The sequence below is a fragment of the Chiloscyllium punctatum genome, chromosome 14 (assembly GCF_047496795.1).
Source record: "Chiloscyllium punctatum isolate Juve2018m chromosome 14, sChiPun1.3, whole genome shotgun sequence".
Classification (NCBI taxonomy): Eukaryota; Metazoa; Chordata; class Chondrichthyes; order Orectolobiformes; family Hemiscylliidae; genus Chiloscyllium; species Chiloscyllium punctatum.
This window is the reverse complement of record NC_092752.1, coordinates 7,357,008-7,378,154: the sequence shown is the minus strand read 5'-3', so window position 1 is coordinate 7,378,154 and position 21,147 is coordinate 7,357,008. Positions and strand designations below refer to the sequence as shown.

At 43.5% G+C, this 21,147-nt stretch overlaps 1 protein-coding gene across 9 annotated transcripts in view; it reads left to right on the top strand.

Moving 5' to 3' along the window:
* Window positions 1-21,147, top strand: part of bmpr1ba (bone morphogenetic protein receptor, type IBa) — a 504,601-nt gene that overhangs the window by 378,901 nt on the left and 104,553 nt on the right. For 7 of the 9 annotated variants that reach the window (XM_072583837.1, XM_072583834.1, XM_072583835.1 and 4 more), the window contains one exon: window positions 1,658-1,841. In XM_072583837.1, the coding sequence (XP_072439938.1) occupies window positions 1,769-1,841 (73 nt within the window). In that variant the 5' untranslated portion in view covers window positions 1,658-1,768. Of the gene's footprint in view, window positions 1-602; window positions 693-1,342; window positions 1,439-1,657; window positions 1,842-21,147 lie in introns of those variants that run through there. The other 2 variants (XM_072583838.1, XM_072583839.1) reach the window with 2 other exon arrangements.

The window sequence follows — 21,147 nt, the reverse complement described above, 5'->3', positions numbered from 1 at the left end:
CTCTGTCACTCATTTGCTTTTCCCCAAGCCATGTTTGTTTTAACTATCCTTTGTGCAGCAACTGGAGAATTGTTTCAACAATTCGCCTAAGCTGCCGCTGTTCTAGTGAAGAAAGGCAGTGTGAATCCAAGGAGAGAAGCCGGGCTGTGGGGCATGTGTTAAAACACAAAAAAACAAGAGGATTTAACATGTTATGGGTGGACTGTTACTTCTGGTTTATTTTTTAATGCAAAAAAAATGCAACCACAGGTGTAGGAATTTAAACTTTGAAGGGGATTTTGTCACAATGGATAGAAGGGACCATTTTCGTATCTAACTGCTATTAATGACAAGTGTTTTGAAAGAGAAGGAAGACAATTGAATTTTGAGGGACCGTGGCCAGTTTTTTTAGACGTTATTAAGTCTGCCTCAGACTGAAAGCCGCCCCCTTCTCTCTCTCTCTTTCTCTTCCCCCTGAGTTTAATGGCAGGCTTTGGCAGGCAACCTACTGTGAAGCTGATTGATGCCCTGAACATCTGAGGGGCTTTTTGTGTTCAGCTGCTCACTATGAGGGGCCTTAATGTGTGAATACTTAAATAAGGTCAGACCTTATCACATGTAATCCGTGCCTGAGAGCAAATCAGCACTGACAAGCAGCCCTGCATAGCAAGCAGCACCAGTGAGAAAGAACATCATTTGTACCAGTGTTCCAGGCAAGTCACAGAATTTCTGTCTTCCTCCTCTTTCCTTTCATCCCTTAACTCTCTCTCTCTCCCCCATTCCATCTCTCCTTCTCTCTTCTTCTATACCACCCCTCTCATTTTCTGTTTCTCTTGTGTCTCATTTTCTCTCATTCCTTTCCCTCCATTTACCCTCTCTTCTTTCACTCCCCCACCACCCCCCTCCTCTCCTATTCCCTTTCTGCTTCCCTCCCTTTCCTACCCTTCTTATTTCTTTCCCTTGCTCTCCATCCTTTCCCTCCTTCGTTACCCCCTCCCTTCCCTCTCCTGCTCCCCTCCTGCTCGTTCCCTCCCTCTCTCCCCCGTCCCCCTCTCCCCCATCCCTCTTTCCTTTCCTTTCTCCCCTGTTTTCCCCAAATCCTCTATGGCCCCATTACCCTTTCATCTATCCTCCCACGCTATATTCCCCTCCACTGTTTCTTTGCGCTCCCTCCCACTTTACTCCACCTTTTATTTGTCTTGACATCAACTTGGCGGCATTTGGAAAGCAGAAGGAAAAGTTGATGGGCTAATCAACATGCAGGGATTGTTTTGTTTATAACAAAGTGATAGAGTTTTTCAGTGGGAGGTTCACTCAGATTCATCTTGGACGATGAAACCATGGTTGACCTGGACTCTTGTAGCAGAACAGGAATGGAGTAGGAATGTCACTGCTTTTTAAAAAGCTTCAAGGCACCTCATTGAATTGGATTCAGCTCAAGCCTCTCTCTGCCTCACAGGTCAATTCATGAAATGCCACTGAGGTTGGGGGGTGGGGGGGGGGGGGGAACTTGGTTTCATCTAAGAACGGTGCAGTCCACATTCCTGTCAGCGTAATCCATTCCTGTGTCAGATCCTAGGTGCTCTTTCTCTTGTCCTCACCCTGAAGTGTCCAACTGAGTTCTAACTGGTGACAGAGCCAGTTTATAACAGCGCTGTCTTTCACATTCCCACCACAGGCCTGTCACAGAGCTGGAGGAGCTGCCTTAACTGAACTGAGCTGCAACACTGAAACGGGCTAAAGGAAGGCAGGAGGAAGTCATTACCCAGCGTCTCCGTGCTCAAAGGTGATGGTTTGGCTCGCTAATCCAAGTTGGCAGCTTCCCGTTTCCTTGCTCGTGCTGTTATCCCTACAGATTGAAGGTAAGCCGCGACAACAGTCAGAGTTCAGTCATGAAGCTATGGCTTTTAGTTTCCAGGCTGTTTGCTGTTTGCTCATTCTGAGATTTCCATAACAATGTCCACATTTTCCTGACATAGGAAAGCTACCCTCAATTTTAACAGGGACATTTCATTTTTGATGGTTTTCAGGTTAATTTGATCAATCTTAAGGAAGTAATTTCCATCCGATGCAGCACAGTTCACTCCTTCCAGACTGGGGTTTTTACACTTCTCCAGCACACCTGCTGAACAAAGCACTTAAAAGGCAATGCTTTGGTAAATCTCACAAATGATTATTCATTTGATTTCTGTTTCTGGATATCCTTTCCATTTTCCTTTGGAATAAACACTGTATGTGGTTGCGTTGAAGTTGTAATGAAGAATTGATGAACATGCAAAAGCAGAAACCCATGTTGTTCACAGTCTCTCCTTTTAATCATCTTCTTCCTCCTCAGCAGGAGAGTTTGTTTGTATAAAGGTGCAACAAAACCTGGCACTAGATTTAAAATATTACCTGGGCACAGTGAAGGGAGCTTCAGTGTCTAGTAAAAGTAATTTGTGAGGCATGTGTTGTATTGCTATCTGAAATGCTGAAGTCTCTAGTTCCATTGAATAGTGACTGATGCAATTTGACTCGTTGAATTGTTTTTCTATTTCTATCTAAAATTGCAGTGCATCTTGCTCTGCGTCACACTCGTGTGCCTTGCTGAGTGATATGCTGTAGACTTTGCAATATCATAACAGTCACTGTGATAGTGAAAGCAAGTGATTAGGCTGCAAGAACTTTGGAAAGGGTCTTTTGTCGATTGCAATCCAGGTTTTTGGCTGAATTCTGTGCTGTTTTCATTTTGCAATGTGCAGAACGTACGATGGTAATAAATATGTACACCAATGGCAACATCTGTGTATGATGATAGCAATAATTTGAGTTGATAGTCCATGTTGTATCTGTTGAAATAAAAATCTATAGGGAGAGGTTGAATAGGCTGGGGCTGTTTTCCCTGGAGCGTCGGAGGCTGAGCGGTGACCTTATAGAGGTTTACAAAATCATGAGGGGCATGGACAAAGATTTTTCCCTGGGGTGGGGCAGTCAAGAACTAGAGGGCGTAGGTTTAGGGTAAGAGGGGAAAGATATAAGAGACCTAAGGGGCAACATTTTCACGCAGAGGGTGGTATGTGTGTGGAGTGAGCTGCCAGAGGAAGTGGTGGAGGCTGGTACAATTGCAACATTTAAAAGGCATCTGGATAGGTATATGAATAGGAAGGGTTTGGGGGGATTTGGGCCGGGTGCTGGCAGGTGGGACTAGATTGGATTGGGATATCTGGTCGGCATAGACGGGTTGGACTGAAGGGTCTGTTTCCGTGCTGTACATCTCTATGACTCTATGACTCTTTAAACAGTACTCCCAGACTGTGAGGCAGAGCATCTATGTATTCACATGCTGAGCAAAATGACACTTCACACTGTGAGTGCCTGATCTCAGGGGGACTCACTTACGAGGAAAAGTGGATTCCTAGTGGAATGGTAAGGAAGAAACAATTCCGGACTGGAGGAAAAGGTTTCACAGATCCTCAGCAAGAGGAAGTTGCTCCACTTAAGCTCTTCCTTCAGTTGCTAACAGTGCTTATTTTCCATAGCAACTTGCTCCCGGGTTTGAATTAGACTGTATTCTCTTAAAAAGGGAGTAGAGAGGGAGGAGATGGTCAAATAATATGGAACCCCACATGTCACTTTTTAACCTTGCAGTGAAATAGTTTCTGTCGATCTGTTTCTAAAGCTCGGAAAACATTTTAATAAGTTGTATACATTCTAAAATCCATTTTGATAAAGAATCAAAATGACCAATTTTGAATTCAGCATTTCCTTTAGTGAGATTTTTCAGTGAATTTGAACAGCATATAGAACCCCCTCCTGACTAATGTTAAAATGGTGTTGTCCATAAAGGAATGTTTCAAGTGTGAGAGACAGATCTCCAACTGAAGGTTGTGGGTGGGGATTCTGTGCAATGTTTCACACAGATGTGGAGAAAGAGGGGAAAGTAAAGAATGTGTGAATTCTTCTTGTGACCTTGTCTGAGTTGTCTCAGGTTTTCAGCTTTCTGAATTCTTAAAGGGGCAGCACGTTGTTAGAATCACAGATGGGCCAACTCACTCTTGTCTGTGTGCATTTAAAAAAAAAAGTTTTGATTGACAATAAAAAGTATCCAAATTTGACTTCATGCCTTCCTTCATGCCTTCATTACCTGTAAACCTGACTATTGATGTGCATTCCTGATCGAACTTCCATGCTGTTTCAACTTGAGGTCCAAATTTCGACCATCCCTGTCCTAATTCATTGCAATTCTCTTTCCCTCATCACCCCTGTGCTTGCTGGCCTACACTAGCTCAACTGATTTCAAAATTCTCATCTTTGTTTTCACCACCTTCATGTTCTTCATCTCCTTATCTTGTAATCTCCTCTGGCCCAGAAACCTCCCGACATCCTCCTTTCTGGCGTCAGTTATTGTTGTGTCACTGAAGGTCACTGTGTATTCAATTACTTAAGCCCAAAGCCTGAGATACTTTCTCTACACCTCTCCACCTCTCTTCTCCTCTGAACTTAATTGAATTGAATTGAATTTATTGTCATGTGTACCATGAAAATCTTTGTCTTGCGAGCAGATCACAGAGTTAAGTAGCATAGATAAGTAAATAATAGGTAAACCACAGCAAAAACAAAAACACAGGTACAGGCCAATGTTAAGAGTTTGTGAGGCCTTTCAGTATTCTTTAAGACACTCTTCAAAGCCCACCTCTTTGACCCAGCTTTTCACCATCTGTACTAACATCATCCTGTGCAGCTCCATGTTATGGTACTCCTGGGAAGTGCCGGGAAATGTTTTATTACATTAATTTAAGACTGAGATGAGAAGGAATTTCTCCTCTGAGGGTTGCAAGTCTTTGGAACTCCTTGCCACTGTGGGGGCAGAGTCTGTGTGTGTGTATTTAAGGCTGGGATAGACTCTTGATCAGTCAAGGGTTACAGAGAAAGGGCAGGAAAGTGAACATGGGGAATGTCAGATGAGCGTGGATGAAGTGTGGAGCTAGAAAAAGCACAGCAGGTCAAGCAGCATCAGAGGACAAGCTGAGTCAATGTTTCAGGTCGGAATCTTCCTCCAGGACTTTAATCCTTGCTGCTTGACCTGCTGCGATTTTTTCCAGCTCCACTCGACCCTCCAGCATCTGCAGTTTTCACTATCCCCAACGTCAGATCAGCCACATTCCTATTGAATGGTGGAGCAGGACTGAGGGGCCAAATGGCCTACTCTGGTTCCTGTTTCAAATGGTGAAAGATGTGAAATGATTACAAGGTGTTATTGTGGATGCATTTTTTGCAAGCTTTTTTTTTCATTATTGTGTAGTCAGATTTCTCCCTGTTTGTAGAGATTAGACGTTAATTCAGTGCAAAATCAGATGAGGTGGTATTAGAGTGACAGTGAAGCTTGGCATTGTGCTACGAGTTAAAAGGTTGGGTATATGGTAGAAAGATAGTGGCACTTCTGACAGCCATACAGTAAACCCTGCCCTTGGCAATGTCTGATGAATACAGTTGCAATTCATTGCTACTCACTACTCTCTTTGCTAATTACCTACAACAGTGTGCTTATGTGCAGCCCACCTTTTGCAACATGCACAACGTTTTGTCTCAGGCTTTAGATTAGATTAGATTCCCTACAGTGTGGCCCAACCAGTCTACACCGACCCGCTGAAGAGTAACCCTCCAGATCCATTTCCCTCTGACTAATGTACCTAACACTACGGGCAATTTAGCATGGCCAATTCACCTGACTTGCACATCTTTGGACTGTGGGGGGAAACTGGGGCACCCAGAGGAAACCCACGCAGACACAGGGAGAATGTGCAAACTCCACACAGACAGTCGCCCGAGGCTGGAATCAAACCTGGGACCCTGGTGCTGTGAGGCAGCAGTGCTAAACATTGAATTTGAACAAGCATGAGGCTGGAAAATTTGTGTCCCTTTTAAATGTCAGGTATAGACAGGATAGATCGAGTGAATCCTTAGAAGAGTATAAAGAAAGTAGCAGTATACTTAAGAGGGAAATCAGGAGGGCAAAACGGGGACATGAGATAGCTTTGGCAAATAGAATTAAGGAGAATCCAAAGGGTTTTTGCAAATATATTAAGGACAAAAGGGTAACTAGAGAGAGAATAGGGCCCCTCAAAGATCAGCGAGGTGACCTTTGTGTGGAGCCACAGAAAATGGGGGAGATACTTAATGAATATTTTGCATCAGTATTTACTGTGGAAAAGGATATGGAAGATATAGACTGTAGGGAAATAGATGGTGACATCTTGCAAAATGTCCAGATTACAGAGGAGGAAGTGCTTGATGTCTTGAAACGGTTAAAAGTGGATAAATCCCCAGGACCTGGTCAGGTGTACCTGAGAACTCTGTGGGAAGCTAGAGAAGTGATTGCTGGGCCTCTTGCTGAGATATTTGTATCATCGATAGTCACAGGTGAGGTGCCGGAAGACTGGAGGTTGGCAAACGTGGTGCCACTGTTTAAGAAGGGTGGTAAGGACAAGCCAGGGAACTACAGACCGGTGAGCCTGACCTCGGTGGTGGGCAAGTTGTTGGAGGGAATCCTGAGGGACAGGATGTACATGTATTTGGAAAGGCAAGGACTGATTTGGGATAGTCAACATGGCTTTGTGCGTGGGAAATCATGTCTCACAAACTTGATTCAGTTTTTAGAGGAAGTAACAAAGAGGATTGATGAGGGCAGAGTGGTAGATGTGATCTATATGGACTTCAGTAAGGCGTTCGACACGGTTCCCCATGGGAGACTAATTAGCAAGGTTAGATCTCACGGAATACAGGGAGAACTAGCAATTTTGATACAGAACTGGCTCAAAGGTAGAAGACAGAGGATGGTGGTGGAGGGTTGTTTTTCAGACTGGAGGCCTGTGACCAGTGGAGTGCCACAAGGATCGGTGCTGGGCCTTCTACTTTTTGTCATTTACGTAAATGATTTGGAGCTGAAAATGTGTTGCTGGAAAAGCGCAGCAAGTCAGGCAACATCCAAGGAACAGGAGAATCGACGTTTCGGGCATCAGCCCTTCTTCGTCGATTCTCCTGTTCCTTGGATGCTGCCTGACCTGCTGCGCTTTTCCAGCAACACATTTTCAGCTCTGATCTCCAGCATCTGCAGTCCTCACTTTCTCCATAAATGTTTTGTTTGCAAGCATAAGTTTGCAAATGACACCAAAATTGGAGGTGTAGTGGACAGTGAAGAGGGTTACCTCAGATTACAACAGGATCTGGACCAGATGGGCCAATGGGCTGAGAAATGGCAGATGGAGTTTAATTCAGATAAATGCGAGATGCTGCATTTTGAGAAAGCAAATCTTAGCAGGACTTATAACTTAATGGTAAGGTCCTAGGGAATGTTGCTGAACAAAGAGACCTTGGAGTACAGGTTCATAGCTCCTTGAAAGTGGAGTCAAAGATAGGTAGGATAGTGAAGAAGGCGTTTGGTATGCTTTCCTTTATTGATCAGAGTATTGAGTACAGGAGTTGGGAGGGCATGTTGCGGCTGTACGGGGCATTGGTTAGGCCACTTTTGGAATATTGCATGCAACTCTGGTCTCCTTCCTATCGGAAAGATGTTGTGAAACTTGAAAGGGTTCAGAAAAGATTTACAAGGATGTTGCTAGGGTTGGAGGATCCAAGCTACAGGGAGAGGCTGAACAGGCTGGGGCTGTTTTCCCTGGAGCCTTGGAGGCTGAGGGGTGACCTTATAGAGGTTTACAAAATTATGAGGGGCATGGATAGGATAAATAGACAAAGTCGTTTCCCTGAGGTAGGGGAGTCCAGAACTAGAGGGCAGAGGTTTAGGGTGAGAGGAGAAAGATATAAAAGAGACCTAAGAGGCAACGTTTTCACGCAGAGGGTGGTACGTGTATGGAATGAGCTGCTAGAGGATGTGGTGGAGGCTGATACAATTACAACATTTAAGAGGCATTTGAATGGGTATATGAATAGGAAGGGTTTGGAGGGATATGGACCGGGTGCTGGCAGGTGGGACTAGATTGGGTTGGGATATCTGGTCGGCATGGACTGAAGGGTCTGTTTCCATGCAGTACATTTCTGTGACTCTATGACTCTAAATCATCTTAAGGGGATAAGCAATGCCGCTGGAGATTTTGACATTGAGGTAGCATGTATAAATTCACTGGACAGTTGGTTCCAATATAATATGCTAGTTCTGTTACTGTGCGATCCCGTGTCATAAGAAAATCCCCAACTAGCAGCACCATTTAAATCAATGGGACACATCACAGCCAATACAGGGAAGGAAAGTTTGCACTCTACAAAGATTGGTCTAAATTCTTCAATCGCTTTACAGACAATTCAAGCTGAATAAACGCGCGTTATTGCAGAACTGGCTGTGGTTGATGTTGAATTTAGATTAGCCATGATCCTGTTCAAAGACGGGGCAGTCTCGATGGGCCGAATAGCCCACTCCTGCTCTTAATTTTGATGCTCACTTGAAATTCTCCAGTGAAGTGCCTCAGGATCTTTCTCACTACATCGGCCCTATAAAAATGCAAGTTATTTGTTGTTGTTGAAGTGGGCATGTTACTTTCTCTTTTAATAAAAATCTTTGAAAAGGGTGAAATGGACTGCAAAACTTTAATGGGGAGTTTACTTCAGTTACGAGAGTTGTTGCAGATATCAGTAACTGTTGTTACCTTTGGATACCAGCCCAAATGTCTGACTTTGTCTCCCACTTATAAATGGCCTTGCAGCTGTTAAAGAGCGCAAGAAGTGGAGCTGCTCTTTATTTGACCCTGCATCAAGATGTTTCTTTAAACAGCATTTCTGTGATGCTGCTAATTGAGTTCTCAACTGGAGTTACAGCTCGTGACCAGCCTCTGGACCAGAAGGTCGTGGGCTCAAGCTGGGGCACAGGCAGCTGTCTCTCCCAGGACAGCGCTGAGGGAGCTCTGCACTGTTAGAGGCACAGTCTTTCCTGAGTGCGATAGCAAGTAGCTGGGAATCTGAAAGATGAGTAGACTGTACTGAAAGTGTTGGGCACTTCAACCCCTCTGAATTTAAATAAAATTGATAAATATCCAACTCACTCTGAATTCACTTGAAACTGACATATATACGCATTAGATTTTACAAAGCAATGAAAGGCCATCTGATTTTTCACTTTCGCAGATACTGCTTGGCCTCTGAAGCATTGGTTTCGAGAGTGAGAATCAGATTACCTTTCATTGCTTTTCAAAATCTAATGTGTATATGTCAGTTTCAAGTGAATTCAGAGTGAGTTGGATACTAGTTCCAAGGATTTTCGTTTGGAATTTGACAAGTTCTTAATGGGAAATGGCACAGCAAATACAGACTTACAAGTCCACTGTGAAAGGGGAGGACAGGTTCGTACAGTTGGCCAGAGCTATGTGCTTAATAAACAATGAGAATGTGGGCTCCGTCCTCATTCCAGATGTGGCTACACTTGGGATTTGAGGATTTTCCTTGTCCATAGGTGATATTATGAGCTGGGAATGTGAGCCAAGGTTAGCAACCCTTGGACAATGGGGATGCGAGAGAGAGAGAGAGAGAGGGAAGGGGAAGGGAGGACAGGTCTGTCATGGGCTAGACACCGGGAGCGATCAAATGAATAATGGGGTCCATATGCTCAATGGCATTAGAGCTGTATTCTAATGGCAAGTCTTTTAATATTAATAATGTTGGTTGATGCCTGATTGTTTTGGGCTGGGACTTGATGGAAGAATGTACCAGTGAAATCTTGCTGTGGTATGTTTCTGTGTGTAGTTTAATTGGTAACGAATTTTACTAGTTTGCATTGGTATAGTGCCCATTCCCCATCTGTCTGTAGCTCCTGGAACCTGTTGTCTCACATTCTAACCATGCATGGGGGATATTGGTCAAGTAAAGACAGAAAAGATAGCTCTTGAAGAACTGTAATTGGCAATAGTAGATGGGTCAGCAAGGATGAAGTGTTAGGGTGTAAACAACGTAAGAAATATGAACAGAAGTAGACCATTCAGCCCCTCAAGCCTGCTCCACAATTTGGCATGATCATAGCTGACCCGATCTCAGCCTCAACTCCACGTCCCCCTTGCCCACTCTCCATAACCCTTTAACCCATACTGATTTAAAAATCTGTCTATCTCCTTCTTAAATGTATTCAGTGTTCCAGCATCCACTGCACTCTAGGGGTAGTGATATGTATAGACTCATCACCTCGTGAGATGAGTAATTCATCTTAATCTCTGTTTTAAATCTACTGCCACGTATCCTAAAGCTATGATGAAGTATTGCTCGCTGAGGTGATTGTGGCATGGTGGTAATGTCACTGGGTTTGTAATTGGATTGATGAACGGGGGCAGTGGAGCTCAATTTCACCGGCACCACTGGAATTTCAAAATTCAGTTAATACATCTGTAGTCAGACTCCATAATGGTGAGCTTGGAACCATTGCCATTTGACTCATCCCTGTTCTTTAGGGAAGAAAAACTATCATCCTTAGCTGGTCTGCACATATATGACTCCAGACTCATGGTTGACTTCTAAGTGCCCTCTGAAGTAACAATCCACTCTAGCCCAGATCAAGGGCAGCAATTGGTGTCAGTGATACCCACATCCTGAGATGAAAAAAAAGTATCAACACTTGAATCCATGAGCTTCTGATTCTACAATAGGAGTGTTACTCACTGAGTACTGGATAGACCAATTGTTGATTCCAACCTGTTTGGAAAGATTAATATTTTCAAAATATTCACAGTGTATTTCTGGTTCTGCATCTGCCATGATTGTGCCATTTCCTATTGAGAACTTATCAAGTTCCAAACCAAAACCCTGAGAACTAGTATCCAACTCACTTGCATTCTCGTTTATAGTCAGCTACTAATTTTCCCAGCTCCGCAGGATAGGTTTGGGTGATGGAGGGGCTGGGAAAATTGGGAAATGTAAACTCAGGATGAATCCTTCCCACATAATTGTATGCTTCCCAGCTTTGAAATGCGCATGCAGGCAGCACTGGGAGGTGAACTAATTATGGTGATGATTAATGGGTGTCTACACCTTTGCCATCGGCATCCATTGTCTCATCGGCCCATCAACTCACGAACAGTGAGAGCAAAGTGGGTGGGGGAGGGAATTGGAGGAGATTTCAAAGCATCATGGGAGTAGCCACTTTAAGGTGCAAAATGGCGAGAAGCTTGATAACCCTTTCGATGCCCACAGGGAAATGCTTGCACTATTTGTTGCCAGCTGTAGGTGGATCCATTGGCTCGAGCTGGGTGGGAGTAATGTGCTGGCCGTCCTGTCAGTGGCGTAGTGCAGTTTAGCTCAGCTGCTGAACAGCTGGTTTGTGATGCTGACAGTGTGGGTTCAATCCCCGCACCTGCTGAGGTTACTGTGAAGGGTTCTCCTTCTTAACCTCTCCCCTCACCTGAAGCACGGTGACCCTCAGGTTAAACCACCATCAGTCACCTCCCTCTATCTATCATGTGCTGGTGTTGGACTGTCACCTGATGAAGGAGCAGTGTTCCAAAAGCTTATGATTTCAAGTAAACCTGTTGGACTATAACCTGGTGTCATCTGACTTCTGACCATCTCCCTTTCTAATGAGCGAGGGGACCTATGGTCTGGTAAGAGTATGGTGTCTCCTTCACCTCCATCTGCAGTGTTGTCTGTGTATCTGCCAGCCACTCTTCACTTCAGTCCTCCCATACCCTCTGATCACCCTATTTCAATGAGTGGCTTCTGAATTGAACCTCTCTGGGAAGATTGCACACACCCTCCAATGACATACAAAACTGAGTTCCCAACCAGCCTGGCATTCACTTCAATGGGATAGTATAGTTCCAATTCTCTCTACTTGTTTAACTGAACCGAAACTATAATCCAATGGGGATAAGTCACAACCTATTCATCTCTGTACGCAGTACTGCATCCACAAGTATCCTGGTTAATATTTAATGCTGTGTCCAACAAAACTTCAGTTATCAAATAAAGCAGATCAATCTTTTAGAGTCAATACTAAATAGATTAAGATGGTTTGACCATGGGCAAATAGAATTAGACATTACAGCTGAGCCAAATACAATTTGTTTAATTCTGGTTTATATAAGGTGTTAATTGCCAACTTTGTATAAACAGACTTTCTTTTGTAAATGCTGTTAGTGGATAATTAAATTTACAAGTTCACAAGCACTCGGGCAGCCCTCTTACAAAATCAACTTTGATGGATTAGACACTGTGTCATCATAGGTAACAACCTTTTCCATCAACAGATCCTGTTTTCTCAATTCTCAAATGACCAGCATTCCAGGCAAGAGCAAAGGAAATGTTTCAAAGACATTCTGAAGCTCTCTTTGAAATTGATATTCATGATACGGAGGACCATGTTTACAGAATGACAACAACTTATCCATCAAGCTGCATCACAATCCTGAAGCTCAATGTCCTAACAATGAAGCAGAGCAAAGGGAGAGAAGGAAAGAAGAGGGATCAAATCCTGCTCTCACGGGTCCCACTACCTCGCAGGACATCCTGTCCCATTTTACCCGAAGATCTGAGGGTTGGGAATTAGGCCTGTCCAGGCCAGGGGCAATAACATGTGGCCCTGAATGTAGAGAGAGCCGACAATGAAATCCACATCGCCATTTCTACACCCCTCCTCTCTGACTTTCATTTAGAGTCTTAGAGTCATACAGCACAGAAGCAGACCCTTCGGTCAACCAGTCCATGCCAACCATAATCTCAAACTAAACTAGTCCCACCTGCCTGAATTCTGAGGGTCTCTCAACCTCAAACATTAACTCTGATTTCTCTCCACAGATGCCGCCAGACCTGCTAAGCCTATCCAGCAATTGCTGTTTTTGTCCCTCCAAACAGTTCTTATTCATGAATTTATCTAAATGTCTTTCAAACATTGTATCTGAATCCGCATCCACCACATCCTCTGGAAGTTCATTCCACGCACGAACCACTCTGTGTATTTGAAAGAAAATATTGCCTTTCATGTCTTTTTTAGATCTTTCTCCTCTCACCTTAAAAATGTGCCCTTAAAAATTTACATTCATGAAGTTTTGTTGCTCTGCCAAGTATTCAGGACATTTGCATCAAGCAGCTACCTGTTTCCAATAAAAATATGAACTTTTAGAAGGAGTTGGTCTAATTAAGATTCACCTTTTTTATAGAGGCATGTAAGAAAATGGTGCAGATTAAGTGGGTGGTACCATTATCGAGGACATCTACATGGACATGGGATAGGTGCGATGTCAGAATAGTGTTTCCCTTAATCTCTGAATATCATTTAATCCCAGGAGATCACCCATGTCTGCTTCCTTGTGAACTGGGTTTTGTGTCTGAGTTAATTTGTGGTATAGTCTCCAATTTAGTTGGGAACCTTTTACCTTCAAGAATTTCCTGTAAACTGGTATTGCCACGTGACAAATGTTTGCCCAAATTGCCTCATTCTTTTGCAGTAGTTCTTCACTTAACAAACTCCAAGCTGTCCCTCCCAAACTGAATCCCAACAACACAAATTTCCAGCAGTGACTGCTCACTCAGGGATGTATGCCAGTTCAAAAAACTCAGCACACACATTACTTACGTAAGTTAAGTGACAAAGTGGACCAAACATCTATTTGACGGATGAATCCGTATCCAATCAAACCTTTACCTCAAATTATTAATTTCGAGATCTGATCAAAATAAGAAATGAATCAGAGATGCAATCCGAAGAGCAGTTTATTCATGAGCTTCTTCTATGGAATAATTCTTTATCTGAAGAAGAGTCATACTGGACTCAGCGTGAACTCTGTTTCTCTTATCACGGATGCTGCCAGACCTCCTGAGTTTCTCCAGTAGAATCACAGAATTATTATGGCCATTCCCCCCATTGTGCCTACACTCACTCTATTATTTCATACTAATCTCCTCCCTTTTACATCAGACCTTCACATCTGCATTGCTTTGATTGTTCATTAGTTTGCTGTCCTTCCAGTCAATGTTTCCCTACTTTACATTCTTCCTGTTTGGATTTCTGAAATCTTGGCTGCTATATTTAAGCAGTCCCAGAGATTAAGGTGATAGAACATGTGTGGGGTTTCCTTGCAGCTGAGCAGTTTATAAGGAATGATACAGGCAGCTATATAAATACAATTATCTGAGGCTTTGCACAGAATATTTCGATTTAGATCTGAAACCTTTCAGATGCCGATTATTGTCTGAATGCGTCAGACTGTTTCCAGTTGGGAAGGCCTCACCTCAAGGTGAGGTAGAGAGTGAGACATGAACCACAAAAGAACAATGTCTCCTAGATATTGCAAGTAGTGTGTGGTGTACAGCCACCTATATCACAGAATGGTGGAGCAGGACGAGAGATGGCAAGGAATATGAGCCAGGAAAGTGGTAATTAGTTTTCCAGCCACATGTCCAGAGTCATTCCAATCTACAAGAGATATTTAAGTGAGGCTGAGATGTCATTCTGTTACAGAGTGATTCTCACAATCTTAGAGTGATTAACAGCCACCTGTCATGTAACAAACACAGCTGAGGTACGCTTTCCCCTCTAAGCAACACATACTCCTGACTTTGAACTATTTGGCTGCTGTAGTTTGGTCAAAAAGCCTGGAACCCCCTCCTGAACAGCATGGACCATGGACTGTAGCTGCTCAAGGGTGTGGCTCACCATCTTCGACAAATGCTGGGCATTGTGAACAAATACCAAACCGTTTGGATTTTAGCGGCACGGGCTGGGAAGATAAATATTGTCTAACTTCTTGATTACCACAGGATTGAAAGATTGTTGGCGATACGCAGGAATGTAACATTGAGGTTAAAATCAAATCAGTGGTGATCTCATTGAACGGCAGAACAGGCTAGAAGGACTGAGTGGCCTAATCTCGTTCCTCGTGCGTATGTTCATTGACTGCTGGGGAGAATTCTTCAAGTGTTTCATAGATTGCAACAATTTATAATTCAGAAGGAAAAAAATGCAGCAAAATAGGCAGCACGGTGGCTCAGCAGTTAGCATTGCTGCCTCACAGCACCAGGGTCCCAGGTTCGATTCCAGCTTCGGGTGACTGTCTGTGTGGAGTTTGCACATTCTCCCTGTGTCTGCATGGGTTTCCTCCCACAGTCCAAAGATGTGCAGGTTAGGTGAATTAGCCATGGTACAATTGCCCATAGAGTTAGGTGCATTAGTCAGAGGGAGATGGGTCTGGGTGGGCTACTGTTCGTTGGGTTGGTGTGGACTGGTTGGGCCGAAGGGCCTGTTTCCACACTGTAGGGAATCTAATCTCAAATCACAACATTCTTGGGTTTACCCTATGAGCAGAAGATGAAAAACATCAGCAATATGTTATTGTATAATGCCATGATTCTGAAGGGGTTAATGGTCATTGGCTGCACCCATTCTACTAATGTTGCACCCAATCTGTGACGTAGAGTTATCTAGATCACTCTCATGTTTAGAGGGAGTGGATGCATCTGTACCAGCTCCCTAAGGTCTTTATAAATTTGCCTGAGCACATGTAGTTGCAATTATTTTTAACATGCATAAATCATTTTGTAAAATCATCTTGTAATCTAAGAGCAATGTGTCTTCTGTAAATACTCTACCTTGATGTACCTATGCCACTAATCACTAGACAGGCACAAGACAAAGTAAAAAACAAATGAGAATTAGTGGCAGCAAGCCACCCTCACTCAGTACCACATACAGGTAGAGGTGACAATTCAGTCAAGGGGCCTGGGGGTGGTCACTTGGAAAATACCACACTTTGTTCTCTCTTTTCAGTAATGTTTAGATTCTGCACTAACAAGAGACTGTTAATATGGTGTTGGTTCAAGATCCAACCAACTGCACAAGGGATGTTTCCAGCTTTTAAAAAGAGGCTTTGAATTTCTCTTTGGGTTTGAAATTGAACGCAATAGGAATCAGTCAACGTGATGAAGATTTTGAATGTTAGCAGACTTTCTTCCTTGCACTCTGGCAAGTAATCCTTTTAACTTGCATGAAAATTAATGGCACATCTTCTGTTAGTGAGGAGGATACAGTGACAATTTGTTGGCTTCAGTCACTTTGAACTCCACGCTTCAATAAACCTTTACAGTTTGGCATTTGAACCACTAAATGTATTCTGAAAAAGAATGCTGTATTTTGAATTTTTTTTATGGTGTGCTACAGAATTAAATTGTATGTTGTAAAACAAGGCTGTGCACATTGGCATACAATAATTTGACCAGGGTGAAAACAGGAGGGGTTATTTCACCTATTTCATAGATGGTTTTAGTGTTTGGGCCGTACGTGAGCAGACGTTTACCCTGCACCTCCTAATCAGAATGGAAAATTGGTGGAAGCAATCTATTTGTATTCAATCCAAACTTTGTCATCGATTCTGAGGGAGGCCAATTGAAGGGCTATGGTGAAATCACGCTGTTTTCCTTCATACTGAAATTTAGTGTCTGTGTTGAGCAAGTTTGGTACACCAGAAATGTTGTCGTAAATTGCCACCTGTGAGACTCATGTAGCGATGGGTGTAAGTTTGGGGTAACTTGCCAATTTCGCTGTTACGGGAAATTGTTGTTCATTTTTTGCAGGAGATGCCTGGGGTTATTTCCTGAAGAAAATCAGAGTTTTTGTTTTTAAAAATCATCCATGAGGTGAGGGCATCACTGGCTAGGCCAGCATATATACTGTCCATCCCACTCCAGAGGGCAACTAAGAGTCAACCAAATGCTATGGGTCTGGAGTCATGTGTAGGCCAGACCAGGTAAGGATGGCAGTTTCCTTCCCTAAAGAATGTTAGTGAACCGGATCAGTTTTTCCCAACAATCAATTTATGATCGTTCTTCGCCTCTGAATTCCAGATTATTTAATTTCCACTATCTACCATGGTGGGATTTGAACCCAGGTCCCCACAACATTACCTGGGTCTGTGGATGAGCAATCCCGTGATAATACTAATCGGCCATTGCCATCCCGAGTTCAGTCTGCTGCTGCTATCGTTGTATTTGTAAAATGGTGTTCTTGTACACCAGTCAATGAAGGCAGGCATGCAGGTAGAGCAGGTAGTGAAGAAGGCTAATAGCATGCTGGCCTTCATAACAAGAGGAATTGAGTATAGAAGCAAAGAGGTGCTTCTGCAGCTGTACAGGGCCCTGGTGAGACCACACCTGGAGTACTGTGTGCAGTTCTGGTCTCCAAATTTGAGAAAAGACATTCTGGTGATTGAGGGAGTGCAGCGTAGGTTCATGAGGTCAATTCCTGGAATGGCGGGATTACCTTACACTGAAAGACTGAAGCGACTGGGCTTGTATACCCTTGAGTTTAGAAGACTGAGAGGGGATCTGATTGAGACATATAAGATTATGAAAGGATTGGACACTCTGGCAGCAGGAAACATGTTTCCGCTGATGGGCAAGTGCCGAACCAGAGGACACAGCTTAAAAATACGGGGTAGACCATTTAGGACAGAGATGAGGAGAAACTTCTTCACCCAGAGAGTGGTGGCTGTGTGGAATGCTCTGCCCCAGAGGGCAGTGGAGGCCCAGTCTCTGGATTCATTTAAGAAAGAGTTGGATAGAGCTCTCAAAGATAGTGGAGTCAAGGGTATGGAGATAAGGCTGGAACAGGATACTGATTAGGAATGATCAGCCTGATCATATTGAATGGCAGTGCAGGCTCGAAGGGCTGAGTGGCCTACTCCTGCACCTATTGTCTATTGTCTATTGTCTATTTACATGGCTTCCTAGCTAGGGAATGAAACCCCATTTTCCTGCTTCTGTGCCCTTCAGTGAAAGGCTGAGGTTATTAACTGCAACATCTGCTGTACTAATGATGCATTTAATGACCTTTGATGACATTTGGAGGAGACATTCATGTAATTCAAAAAAGTGATAATCACCATTCCGTGAACACACTGGCTTAATTCTTAGAAAAGTCTCAATACTGTAAATATGTTGTTATCTCCAGCCTCCTGTTGTTCTGCTCTAGCATGTACCATATGCTATCCTCACGATGACACATAAACCCGGGCTAGTCCACACATCAAATCTGAGTAGCTTTTTCCTGATTGCCACATTCAATTGGTTGTGTTGGAGTCATAGAGTTATGCAACACAGAAACTGACTCTTTGGCCCACTATCTCTATGCTGACCAACAAATACCAAACTACACTGATCTCATTTACGCACTTGGTCCATAGCCTATGATTTCCTGGCATTTAAGAAGCATCTGGAAGAGCACTATAAATGTTGCAATTGTACATGGCTCCACTACCCTCTTAGGCAGCACACACCATAATTCTAGCACCCTCTGGGTGAAGCATTTTTTTCCTCAGGTCTCCTCTAAATCACTTACTCCTCATCTTAAACTTATGCGTTCTGGCCTCAGACATGTTCGCCACGGGGATGAGATTCTCATGATCTACCCTGATGAAGGACCAGCACTCTGAATTAAACCTGTTGGACTATAACCTGGTGTTGTGTGATTTTTAACTTTGTACCCTGTCTAAGCCTCTCATACTTTTGTAAACCTCATTTAGATTTCTCCTCAGCCTTCACTGCTCAAAGGAAAACAAACCCAGCCTATCCAGACTCTCCTCAGAACTGTTAGAAAATAGTATGAATTAATATATTCCATATTAGAAACCATAACACTATAGTTCAGTCCATTTAATCACTGTACTTAGCACTTAGACTTTAACACTTCACCATCATTTGCTGTTGTGAATAACACATTCTGCAGTAATTGTAATGAGGCCATCCAGATGGATCTCATAGAACATGAGCTCACTGTTTGGGGATTTTAATCTGGACCAATCAGGGAGCCCTGTCTGACAGATAAGAGCAGCAGAGTCAGAGGTTCTGTTCACTCTGAGAGCTGGCTCTGAGGGAGCTGGATCAGTGTTAAGAACACTCCTTATGTAAAGAGAAGGTCACTTGGAGACAGGATGCAAGCTTCTGTGGAGTTATTTCACTGGCAATGAGGGGAAAGCACATTTCTGAAGAAGTTTGCTCGTAAACGTTGTCTTTGAGTTGGAGGTAAGCATTTCTGGCGTCATGCCATTTTTTGGGAAGCTTGACACTTTCAATCCTGACTTTGATGAGTGGACCCAGTACGTGGAAAGAATGTGTCAGCTTTCCTGGATAAATGATATTGGGGCAGATAAAAAGCAATGAGTAATTCTCCTGACTTGTGGACCCACAGCTTTTTTGGTTATTAAGAGCCTAATTTTCCCTGAGGCACCAGACACTAAAACCTTCTCAGAATTGGCAAATTTAGTTAAGGAATATTATGACCCCAAGTCTCCTCTAATTCTGAGGCATTATGAGTATTACCTGGCAATTTGAGGATCAAGATTTTTGGCGAGGTTGAGATGACTTGCAGAGGCATGTGACTTTGGTTTACCACCTAATGAGGTGCTGCGAGACCATTTGGTATATGAGATTAATGATGTAACCATACAAAAGCACCTACAAGCTGAAACCCAACTGGACTTCAAACAGGCACTATAACGGGCTTTATCATTGGAAATGGGACAAGTGGAGCAAATGAGTTGCAGGATATTCCGATGGAAGTAGACAACCTTGCCAAACCGACTGAGGTTGAGGAACACTGCTTGAGTGAAACCAATTGCATGGTCTCACTCAGGACATATCCTGAACAAGGACTCTAGGTCAGCCCTCAACAAAAACCTGAAACAAAACCAAGCCTCAGCCAAGTGGTTATAATTTCTTCATGATCCAGGCTGGCAGGCCATTGAAGTTGCAGTGGTATGCAGACTCGAGATAGCAAAGAGTCCCTCTAGGCCTAAAGTAAGTAAGAGAACTCACAGGCTGGTATCTAGGAGAGTGCACACCCTGGAAAACCCACCTAGATCTGGTTTGGAATAACTAAATTGCTTAGCAACATCCAAATCAGAACCAATCAAAATGTTCCAGTAAAATGGTCACCTGGTTCTAATGGAGGTCGATACTAGTGTCATGGCCAGATCAGTGATTGCTGAACCAGTCTCAACAAAATTCATCCTGGACACCAACCCATTATATTTGCGCAATATCTCGACTAGACTGAGAACCTATAACCAGGGAACCTTTTACAGATTAAGGGTACAATTTTGGTTCCATTCTCTGATGAGAAATAGCTGGTTCAGTTCCGACTGATGGTGATAAAAAGCTGTGGGCCCAAGCTTGACGGTGAAATTGATTGCGAAAGATTCACCAAGAATGGCTCAACATTTCTTGATCAGAAAATGACTGCCTGAGTGAAGTCCTAATTAAATGCCCAGAAGCTTATCAGGAAGGTCTGGGGATTACCAAAAGAGCCAAGGCCACCTCGCATGTTGACCAGGAAGCAACTCCACGATTCTGCAGGGACCGCCCAGTGCCATTTGCCTTACAGGCAAAAGTAGAGGCAGAAATCAGTTGGCTGGAAAGCAAAAGAATCATCAACCCATTCCACTTTGCAGAATGGGCGTCAAACTCAAAGACTTTACATGTCAACTGTGCAGCTCCTTTTATGGGCTCAATGCTCTTTGTCATTGTGGATGCCCATTCAACGTTGCTGAATGTGCATAGAGCGCATTGGTTAAACACAAAAAGGCGATAGAAAAGTTGTGCACATGCTTTGCGTTACACGGATTCCTGGAAGTGTTGGTCACAGGTAACAGGCCCTTGTTTACCAGCAGGGAATTTGACCATTTCCGAAAGTCGAATGGTACTCAACATATAAGGACAGCTACCTACTATCCATCATCTAATGGTCTGGCAGAAAGAGCAGTCTGAACTTGAAGGCAGGCATAAAGAAACAGCCGACAGCTTCACTAGGTACCAAACTGTCCCGGTTCCTGACTGATAGTAGGACTATCCATCATGCAACTACAAGGATAGCTCCAGCAAAGTTGCTAATGGGGAGAAGATTCATCACCAGGTTAAATCTGATCATCTCGGACCTGATGGGTGTAGGTGAAATGGCATCAGGATTACCAATGCCTGACCGAAGATTCTGCTAAGCAAGAGAGAAAGTGAGGAGACAAGGTGTGGTGTGGGAACCATGGGATTGGCCCTACATGGGTAAGAGGCACAGTCAATGCAAGGTCAGGCCAAGTGATGTATAAAGTTCAGGTAGGAACAACAGTCCTGAACAAGCACGTGGACCATATGAAAGCTGCAAACTCACAAACTGTGTGGGAGCAAAACGTTCCGGGCTCCTCGACAGCCTTTCTGACTGTTCTG